This window comes from Pseudoliparis swirei, chromosome 17 (assembly GCF_029220125.1).
Source record: "Pseudoliparis swirei isolate HS2019 ecotype Mariana Trench chromosome 17, NWPU_hadal_v1, whole genome shotgun sequence".
Lineage (NCBI taxonomy): Eukaryota > Metazoa > Chordata > Actinopteri > Perciformes > Liparidae > Pseudoliparis > Pseudoliparis swirei.
In genome coordinates, this window is record NC_079404.1 from 19,267,896 (window position 1) to 19,279,235 (window position 11,340).

General features: G+C 45.0%; 1 protein-coding gene across 1 annotated transcript; it reads left to right on the forward strand.

Annotated features, from left to right (window-relative positions):
• The first annotated feature begins 1,208 nt into the window (after positions 1-1,208).
• Positions 1,209-10,469, forward strand: klf5a (Kruppel like factor 5a). Its single transcript, XM_056435568.1, has 4 exons — positions 1,209-1,502; positions 2,586-3,723; positions 4,803-4,862; positions 7,619-10,469. The coding sequence occupies exons 1-4, from the start codon at positions 1,335-1,337 to the stop codon at positions 7,795-7,797; spliced, it is 1,545 nt and encodes a 514-aa protein (XP_056291543.1). The 5' UTR covers positions 1,209-1,334; the 3' UTR covers positions 7,798-10,469.
• The last annotated feature ends 871 nt before the right edge of the window (positions 10,470-11,340 follow it).

Sequence of the window (11,340 nt, forward strand, 5' to 3'; positions counted from 1 at the left end):
TCGACCAGAGGACTGCGTGCAAGCGGTGTTATCCCCTTTTGTAACCCTACAATCCTCCACAATATATCACTTTATCGTCATGGTATATGTAATGGCTAAAAAAAAAATGCAATATATTAGAGTTTGCTTTAAAGAAAACAATGTGATCACGTGTATGACCCATCAATTTGTTATACAAACCGAGTTGCCGCATGGCAGAAGGAAATTTCCATGATATACTGTGTGATTAAGTGTGATTGTTAAACCCCATCTAGTTTACAGTACAAGGAAGCCTGGTTGAAAAATCTCTTCGTCCTTCACATATTAAAGGGCACTCGGTCCTAGAAAGAGCTCCTCGACCTGTGGAAGAGCATGACTGGAGGTGTGGGATTTGAAACAAGCAGGCATTTAGGAAGTTCGCCGGGTCCAATGAGAGACTCACTCGCTCACTTGCCACTCCAATTTTGTCTTGGACATTATTGCAACAAAAAAGAAGTAATTTTACATTTACATTTAGATTTGTTTTTAAATTGAAAAATTCTCCGAAATTCAAAAAGTTAGCATTATGTGATATCTCATTTGCTTATGAATAAATAAATAATTGTCCAGAATTTAGTTGGTAACAACAGTAACTTTGTGTGCGGTCTTTTTTTTATTTGGATGAGATCCCAAATCTCCTCTGAAATCCTTTGACACATTTTTTGTACATGTCTATATCCAATGTTTCGATTTCTGTTTTGGAAATCAGCACATATTCAATGAGATAATGTGACATTTGCATATTTTTCACAACATTTCACACCAAAAGTAATTAATTGAATGTAATAAATCAACTGAAAGTGTCATTTGCATATCAGTTGTTGTGTTTACCCTTTCCACTTGGGATGTCTCTATATCTTATGAATATGTAGAGAGAGAGATAACAAAAATTCTAAATCGTGTTTACAAAAAAAAAGAAGTGTTCTCGGTGCGTTTACCCGTCGCTTTGTTTCTGGATGTGAATGCGGTCTGTCTGGTATTGTGTACACTTTACGACACTGTTGTCAATGTGCTCAGACGGAGCGCAGGGCGGTGGCCACTGAATGGATGATCAAAGTCTTTTGGGGAGGGCGGTGCGTGTGCAGTATTTACACTGGGCCGCTCCGCCCCTACAGCACGGATAGAAAACTGTCTGCGGGCCGGTGGAGGGGATGAAACAAGTGGAAGGAGATGTAGCAGACAGACGCGCATCGATCACCTCCACCACACGCACTCCACTTCGTCGGCTGCGCTCCTTTCACCGCGGCGCGCCGTAAGCATCCTCCCTTCTGCGTAACCGCACGAGCGTTCATCTGCGCTGCCGCATCGGGAGCTTCATGGCCGCGACACTCGCGATGAGCGGCGGCGGCGGACAGGAGGACACCTTCTACCCGCTGCAGAAGGCGCCTCTGCCCGCCGTTTTCCCCTTGGAGGAGTCGGCGTTGTTCGGCTTGGACTGCAAGATCACCGACGCGGACAAGACCGGACAGCACGACTACACGCAGGTAGCAGCGATCCCACCGAGCACACACACACACATAAGTGATGCGTTTCATTGAATGGGCGTGGCACACACGGTTGTAGATTCAGTGTTTTTTGTTGTTGTTGTTATTTATTTTTGTTTTTTGCTGGCCTGCACATTTCCACCGGTTTCGCGGCGTAATTTCTGTTGACGTTTTTTGTTTGTTTGTTTGTTGTTGCACTATTTGCTAAATAATACGCGAGCAGGCTGCGACCAGCTGGACAGTGAAGCCTGCAAACGCATTCACCGCATGTTCTCTATGCCAGCCAGTTGGCCACCAGTTGTTAGTCCCCCCCCCTCTCTCTCTCTCCCCCCATCATACCAGCTGAGAACAACTGACACCAGCTTCGGACAGAAAGCTCCCGGCAACTCTGTCCCCAGTTAGCAGGAAACTTGTGCACCAGAGGAGAGAGAGAGAGAAAGAGCTGCAATATAACAGCTGGTAGGATCAGGCACCTAGAAATAGCAGCCCATCCCCAGACTGCTGCTGCTGCTGCTGCTGCTGCTGCTACTGCAGCGGACAGGGAGGCATGGGTGTTTCCCCATTCCCCTTCATGTTGCCATTTCATCTCCTGCTGCAGGGCTGCTCTAACTTCTCTAACAGGAGCGAGACCACGAAGCACAGAGAGCGAGCGAGGATTTGACGTCAAGTCGTTCACCTGCGAGACCGGTTTTGATCCACCGCAGGCTGCCGCTTCAGCCCGTTACCGTGACTGCAGATGTGCAAATGACCCAATGTGTTTTTTTAGATGACAAGTATTAGATCTCCTTGGCGTGATCCTCAACTGTTGGCCTCGCGCTCTGCGCCTGCAGGTTTTTGAGTTCAGCCTTGCAGCCGTAAATGGAATGTGGCAACTGCCTATTGATGACTACTTGATAAATGTTTTCGCGGTGACTGTCCTATCAAACCTTTTGTCCTCTCGAAAATAGCACCTCCGAACAGTTTCATGGTGGGTCACGAGAAGCAAGTCCAACTGGATACGTTTCATTTGACTGGCGTGCTTTCAGGCCGTAAAAAGATTCTAAACCAGACTTTTTGTTTGTGTGTTTGTGTTGTCATCCACAGGTAAAGTGTGAGATGGACCGGTACCTCTCCCCTCAGTCTCTTCCCCTTCCGCCTCACGCAGACAGCCAGCAGAAGTCGCAGAGAGACAGTGCGTCTGCACTGGATCAGTTCTTCAACGGCGATCACACCGGCGCTCCCTACACCCTCAACATGAATCTTTACCTCCCTGACGTTGCCTACCTGAGGATGGGCTTGTGTCAGCAGATGCGGCCCCCTCAGCACCAGAACCACGCAGGTCACCCCCAAATCAAAACGGAGTCGGCCTCCCCGTGTTTCTCCCCCAACATCCAGCTGCACTGCCCGAACGCCACGTCTGCGAGTGTCTGCGGCGCGTCCGCTCACGATCCCGGCAGTATCGCCATGGAAACCTCAACCATAAACATGACGCTAACGGGGTTACCGGACTTCACCAGTGTCTTCAGCCAGTCGGGGGGCAGCCGCGGCGACGAACCAGCGCCAGAAGTGTTCATCAAACAGGAAATGCCGTCGCAATTCGAGCAGCATCCCCTCCACCACCATGACAACAGCGGCTCGCTGTTTCAGCTCCTAAACTCCGGCTTGAACCATCACCATGGCAATGGTATGGAGGCTCAGCATCAGCAGCATCATCATCACCATCACCATCATCATCATCATCAGCAGCAGCAGATACAACACACTTCCACAATTCACGCGCCTTTCCATAATTTGCCGGTGGCTTCTTCTGCATCTCAACAAGAGCAGACGGCCAAGCCGGCCTACTGCGGCCTGGCCGGCGGGGGCTACACGCACCCTCACGTTCAGGCACACCCCCACTTCCTCCAGCAGCAGGTGCCCTACCTGCCACCCTCTCCGCCGAGCTCGGAGCCCGGCAGCCCCGACAGGCAGAAGGAGCTGCTCCACAACATGTCCCCTCCTCCCTCATACGCAGCCACCATCGCCTCCAAGTTGTCAGGCAGCACCCCCGGACTCGGACCCGGCCCGGGACCAGGCGGCTTGGCGCCGCCTCACACTACGGGGCCCACACCGGCCCCGGGCCAAGTCGCTCCTGCAGCGACCGCAGCCCCGACCCCAGCTCAGACCACCGTGCCTGCCCGCTACAACCGGAGGAACAACCCGGACTTGGAGAAACGACGGATCCACCACTGTGATTACCCAGGTCAGAACGAGAACCGCGGGTCGGCACGCTGACGCTCGCGACGGTTTCGTGTCCCTTTTTACTCTGTGCTGTGGTGAGGTGAATATCTGGTCACTCACAAAACCAGCTTTATTTTGAGACGCTTTATTTTTTTTAAATTACACGTTGCGTATAGAATGACTTTCCCAGGCACACGAGTCACAAAATGTTCTCCAGCCACGGTCGAAACTCGCGCTGCACTGGAATTAAATCACTTTGGCAATGCGGAACATTAATCACCGCCTTTTCAATTAACCACCTGGTTCAAAAAACTACTTTGCATTTAGTGTCTCGCCTCAAATGTCTCAAGCACTCTCCGCTGTGCGCGCTCACACATTGTTGCGCCTTCAAAGTAATCACTGGTGTGATTGTGGAATGAACCTGCGTGTGTGTTAATTAAATGCAGTCATTTGATCTTTTTTTCCCCCCCCCCCCAACATATCATTTGCATACAGTCACGCTCAGATTGCAGTTACACAATGTGCAGCTACTCGCAGGGCATGTAATGCCAACTCGCCTGTGGCAGTGTGTAAAATAGGCTTAAGCGGAGCCTCCTGCAGCATGTTTGCACATGTCTAACTTCTATTCCATCACGTCCACACAAGGACGCATCCACATTTTACCCAAGAGTATTTTAGTCACACTGCTGCTGCTCACGGTTTAATATTTGCAAATCATTAGTTTCTATCATTTCCTGATTTAAAGTCTGAATCAACCTGAGGAATATCTTTTAAAATGTGTTCCAAACGGTGTGGGATTTTTAATCCCGAACCTAACATATCTCGATTTCGATGTCAAACTCACGGGTGGAGGGAACAGATGTTTTCGGGAAAAAAAGAAGAATTCTGTGCCATTAGTGGCATGCAGTTTTATTAATTTGATCGTAAACACACACAAAAAAGACTGAAAGTCGGCTCCAAAAACAAAAGTCGACTCCAACTTCTGTTCCTCATTAGTTTGCATTTCTAGCTCAGTTTATTGGGTAAATACATATCTGACATGTGAATAATTGCATTTGGATTCAGCTTTCTGTTTGTGTTTATCTCCTTGTCCGTTGTCAGGATGCAAGAAAGTCTACACCAAGTCTTCCCATCTGAAAGCCCACCTCAGGACTCACACGGGTAAGCCGTTCCTCCAATTACTGCAGCTTTTTTTTTTTTTAAACGGGGACTTGTCAACAAAAAAAACACACAAAAAAGACGCTACCCACATGACTCGTATTTCGGTATCTGCGCTGGCACCATGTTGCTAGGCAGAGTGTTGTGTTCCTGGCATGTGTGTGTAAATGTATCCTACCCCATTCCCATCCTCTGCCCAATATACTATTCCATCAAAACAGGTGGAAGTGACACACTTCTGCCAGGGGACGACTCTCAGACTATGTGGTCAGCGCTAGACGCATGGTGCCACCTCTCTCAAGATACTTGCTCAGACATCCATGTTTATTAAAACGCTTTAATATGCTTGTTTGTCCTGTTCATCCACTGTAAATATAGACAAGATATCTTAGATCGTCCTGTTCCTAATCTCTCCACGGGAGATTTTCCTTTTGTTCCCTTGCTTTGAGTATCTCTTACAATCTTTCTCCTTCTTTCACATTTAGATTTGAACTATCAGTTTTGGATGAGCAAAATCAACAAGCAAGCGCTGAGGTGTTTGGCCCCACCTCACTCCAGCTGACAAAACAAAGCTTCTGTTGATATCGATGCATTCCTCACTCATCTGGACACACACACACACGCACACACAGAGAAAACTCACTCTTAACACTTTACGATCCAGAGCTTGTTCCCCTTATTAATTTGAACTTTTCGTACAGAACATTGTTGTGGGTGTGCGTGCCTTGCATTTCAGTTTTGGGAACATGACACGACAATTAGATCTGGCGTCATTCATGCTGCAGGCTGATTGTGGTTATTGCAGTTATTATAAACCACAAGATGAGAACATGGCACATGAAGAGGGAAGTATCAGCAACTTCCTTATCCTCTCTGCTTTTATCAGTCCCGCTTAGTTATTTCATCCCCCTTTTTCTTCTATCTCTTTCATTCATCTCATCATCCTCTTCTCTGCTTTGTGCCATCCTCCCACCTTCAACCCCTCCTCATTTCTATCTTTGTCTGTTACTCATTCTACTTCTCTTATTCAGCTACTTGAATGCACACTTACGTTGTCTCTCTCTCTCTCTCTCACACACACACACACACACACACACACACACACACACACACACACCTGTCAGTAATCTGTATGAGATGATTCCTAATGCGTTTGCGTCCCTGTGGGAGTTCCCACTCTAATCTCCATCAACATCCATTATCCTGATTGTTTGTGTGTCTGTCTGTGTGTGTGTGTGTGTGTGTGGGTACATGTTTTTGCGAGTGTAAGAACTGAACATGTCTCCCACTTCACTCTGTTTTTCTTCCTTTTCATTGTGTCTCGTCGTTGTGTTCAGTTTCAGGTGTGTGTTTCTAACCACAGTGTGGTTAATTCTGCAACAGGATTACGGTTGTTGTTTTAGCGACGCTGTACTGCTTGCTGTGCTTGTTTAAAGGGTTGGTTCACGCAAATGACAAAGAAAACATGTGTTTGTACTTGCCTGTAATGGTATCCAGCATGCACATCAACATGTAGCTTGTCTGAGATCTACATCACTCAAATTATTGCTTTGACCTCATTTTAATGGAGGTGAATGGAATTATTTTGATGATCCATATAGAGATTTCCCACTCCAGAAATATTATCCGAATAATCCAGAGAACACACAATTGTCATCTATTTTTTAAAAGTATGCCACTGGAAACTGTTGATCTGTGGAGTTGGTTATGTTTCTGGAAAGACACGCCGTTGTTGAATTATTATTTGCGGTTTGCCGCAGAAATACAAATAGTCTACATATATTCCACTCATGTTTTTGATCATTACAAATAAATTAATAGATTAAAGGGGGAAGAGAAGAAATAACTTCCTAGCAGACAGCACAATTTCTATTAGATTCTGGTATAATTTGCTTTTAGAGTGCTGCGACTGTCAGGCACTCATGAATCTTTTCCATAATTACATCAAAAAAATAAAAATCTTTACTTAATTACATAGAAAAGCAAACACGTGTGTTAACTTGAATAGGTGATTAACTAGTCTGCACATACAAAAGGAACCGAAAAAGCAAAGACAGAAGGATAACAAGTGGTCGATTTAGCTCATCAAGCCAACCGGCCATATTTCATAAACACCCTTTGTTACCAGACAGCTAAATACATAGAGCTGGTAGAAATGTTCTTCCTGTTGAGACTTGTCCTTTGGGTGTAATGTGCTCCTGTTGTCTTATTATTTTAAAGTCACAATTAAAATTCCATTCATGGGCAGTTGTATTTGGGCGGCGGCGGCGGATATCTCGAAAACCTGGACCGATGTCAGCGAAATAATGAATATCACTGGCTGAACGAGTCCTTTTTAAACTCGCCTCCGGGCCACTGGGTGAGGGGTCACACAAGTTAGTTCTTCCACAAAGTGCCTGTCGCTGTACATTATTGGAATGACAGAGGTACAGAGGAGCTTCCGCCAAAAAGAACGTCTCCAGCATTGGAGCGAGTCGGCCGTGGGAAACGTGTGCATCGGCAGCGCATGATGAATGTCTGACAGTGTTATGACTGTATGTCGTGAGACAACTGGACTATTCTGTAAAGCCGGTTTTCCAAGTTCCTCCGCCCAACTGTATGAATCGTGTAACTCAGGGAACGTCTTTGAGTCATCACACATTGACACGTTATTCTTTCACAGCGGCGATCGGCCGATTTTTAAAAACGCTGTTTTGTGCCCCGTTTCTTTTTCCGTCACAACAGCTGCACTAACTCTCTCTTTTCCGCCCGTCCTGCAGGTGAGAAGCCGTACAGGTGCACGTGGGACAGCTGCGACTGGCGCTTCGCACGTTCGGATGAGCTGACGCGCCATTTCCGAAAGCACACGGGCGCCAAACCCTTCCAGTGCGCCGTCTGCTCGCGCTCCTTCTCCCGATCCGACCACCTCGCCCTGCACATGAAGAGACACCAGAACTAGCGGCGTCGCACACACTCCAAATACACAAGCACTATCTTGACACGCATAAAGCACTCGCGACACCTCCCACAACAGCAGCGGTGCAAGCCGCCCGCCGACACCGCGGCTGCTCCCGGTGCTGCTATCCTGCGCCGAAACGGTGCGATAGCCTGACGAGCGTGTCGCTCTTAACCCAAAGGGGGACACGTCGGAGGTCGGAAAGTAGAAAGGTGATGGACAAATGAAGTCCGTGTCTCCTAACCTCCAGGTATACTTGGTATATATATTTCTTTGGACGGACACAAAGAAGACAAAAATTGTCTCGGAAAAAAAGGGAAAGGTCGCTTCAAAAATGTGTCTCCAGTGCAACTGGACTCGTTGGAGTGACTGGAATGAAAGCACTCAAAACTTTTACATCTTTTGTCTGGTTCCTCTAACATAGAACTGGCTTCGTTTTTTTTCTTTTGTTTGTAAAACTAGTCGAGCCAAATCTTTGTTTACTCCTTGGTTTGTTAGTTTATTCACATAACTAATGTAACATCATTTTTTAAATTTCTTCCCTTTAGCCAAATCCTTTGGTTTGCACTAGAATTGGTCATATACGTCTTTTTGGCCCATGTGTCTCATTCACCACTGGAACAATCATTATCGCTACTGGACTCGATGTCTGTGAACGCCACACACATCATTGCTGTTCAGACATTAAAAATTGAAGGCATTTATACTCTGGAGAGAGGGGAGATAGTGCAGGAAAACACGAGGGCGGGGTGGAGATGAAGGGATTTTAGTTTTTAACGAGAGGAGATCTGAGGACGACGGAGAAAGAGAGGAAGGTGGACTGTTGCTAAAGATCAGCAATTAGCTGATGAATTATTCATGTTGTCTGTCGGTGGGTTTCCAACCAGAGAAATGTAAACGGAACCGGTCGACACATTCTAGAAATCATTCAGTTCAAACTGAATTCACCGTGCTTGATGCTGTTGAGTTTTTGAGCATCTTCAAAATACAATTACTGTACATCTCATCCAGCTTTTTTTTCTTTTCTTTTTCTTTCCTTTAAAAGGTGTTAAAAATGTTTTAACCAAAGTAACATCCTCATCACCAACACCTTATTAAGTGCCTCCTTCTCAGATGTATGTGGTTTTGTTCAGTGGTAGCAGAGATGTGATCAATGTTGTCCTTTAAAACACACGTAATGCTGTTTTTTTAATTCTCAATCTATTGAAATGAATTTAATATTTAGATAACAAGGTTTACCCATCATGCATTGTGATTCAACAGGCCAGACCACTTCACGGACATCCTGAGTTCATGTGGAACTTTTTTTAAATAAAAATGTCAGCCCCCTCTCTGGGGGCTTTCACTCTGACTCTGTACACAACAAACTTACAATCTGTCTCCATCAGTCAGTCGAACATGGACGTGTGTTTCATGAATGGATAAGTTCACATTTATTCAAAGTCTTTCTTAAAACAACATGCCTGTGTGGTTTTTGCAAGAGTTATATGTTGTGCAAGTGTTCCCTGTTTAAAACGTTTTCAGTGTAAGTGATGGGAGACAAAATCGACAGTCCTCGTAAAAAAAAGAAAAAGTAATTGTGTTAAGCTGAACACAACGTGAGGCGTCATCATATTTCAGTCCTTCGTGCAGTATTCCCTCTTTGACAGACAGTCGCTGTGTTTCCAGAAACATATTTTTAGGCATATTTTAAAATATCTCATTAACCAAATTTGATAATAAAAAAAAGACATTGATGTACTAAATGCAAAAAAATTATTTGGACAAATTTATTCTTCGGGCTTTCACGATAGAGGTTTAGAAATGAACTGAAAGTCATTTGGAGCTGACCTCTACTCTTTGACTTTTTGATTTTAGCCACGTGTAGAGCGAACACACCGCCAACTACTGATGTTTATTCTCACCAAACCAGTTGACGGAAATGCATCTTATTCGCATTTTCGTTTTGCAACAGAAGCGTAAAAATTCGCTTTCAAATCGCGACTGGTGTCGTAGAGCTGTTGTGGAATAACTCAGAAACTTACCCATTTTAGTATTTTTTTGGCGAATAGTAACTTTGGTTGAAGTCATTTTACCATTAAAAAAAGATTGTGTCGAATCAATCGAGAACTCCTTCCTGTGCGCTGCACGAGGCTGTTGTTTTAAGAATGACTTGAAAAAATGTCACCGTCGTCCTTTTAATGTGCGTTTGAATGTCCATTTTGAAGGTGTGATTTTGCCTGCACCTATAACTGTATTTGTTCATTCACTGCAGGTAGCATCAAGATAATATAGCACTGTAATGTTTCATGGTAAATCTGACTATTTATTTGATTGTGTAGAAGTGAGGGTTGTATTAGATCAACCGTCTTTCTCCCCAGCAAAAAATGCCTTAATGTAAATATATGCACTGTAAATAACTATTGATTTGTTTCCCTCTTTTGTTATTGTTTTGTAAACAAAAGGGCAAAAAGAGGAAAATGCCCTGCATCCAAAAATATTTGAGCCTTTTTTTTTTCTTTTGGTTTTGTTTTCTTGTCGAAGATATTTTGATGCCATTGTTTTATATATTGTCCTTCCAACAACTTATTTTGTAGATTTGTTTTCTTCCTAGTTAAACGTTCCAAAGACAAAAGTTGTTTTTTCTTCAACTGAGTGAAACCGATCCTAATAAAGTCGACTGACACTTTTACAGATGTGCTCTTGTGCTGAAGTTAATGGGGAGAATCCATCTTTTACCTCTTTTATCTCCGCGCAATGACTGGATTTCCGGGGTTGTGTGTGTGTGGCAGCAACCGAAATATGTGGTTCATTTAGTTTTCTTTGTCCATGAGGTTTGTGTTAAAGCAGTTTTTTGAAAGAGTGAGGCCATGCTGTGCAAATAGAGAGTGGCGTTTGTGGTGCATTAAAACCTCGCCAAGGCCTAAATGAAACGAATGAGACATGACCACATTTTAATCTTTTCAAATAGAAACATGCGCTGATCCTCCTCTTTGGGGGATTTTTTTTTTCCCGGCGATCCAACAGGCTTTAAATATTCAGTTTCATTAAAAAGGAGCTAAGGAGGGAAGATGTGGAGGAGAGGCAGAGCGTTCCTGTCCCGGGACCTGCAAGTAACCTGCAGCACCCTTGCTGATCAACAAACAATAGGCCTTTGATGTCCCAGCAAGAGACAATGGACAAGAAAATAAATTTGACCACCGCTCCGGGACCGGAGGGGAATCCCACTGCATTGAAATGGACGTACAAACATACGCGCACGCACACACCCACACAGACACACACCACATGTTCTTGATTTAAGTCATAAATGTGACCCAGGGTCTCTGTTGTAATCCACCTCAGATGTCAGAAAAGAGGGAGGTGGAGGGGAGAGAGTGAAAGAAGTGAAATGCAGAACAATCTAAACAAAAGAATCTCTGGGGGGACCAAATCAACCACTTCCGTCCTCCTACATCTTCTCTCGCTCTCCTCCTCCGCTCCTCTGATTTAATTTCATTTTCTCTCCCTCTCTCTCTCTCTCTTTGTCTTTCCGTGCACCGTATCCCCCTCTTTTCCCCAGTGGGA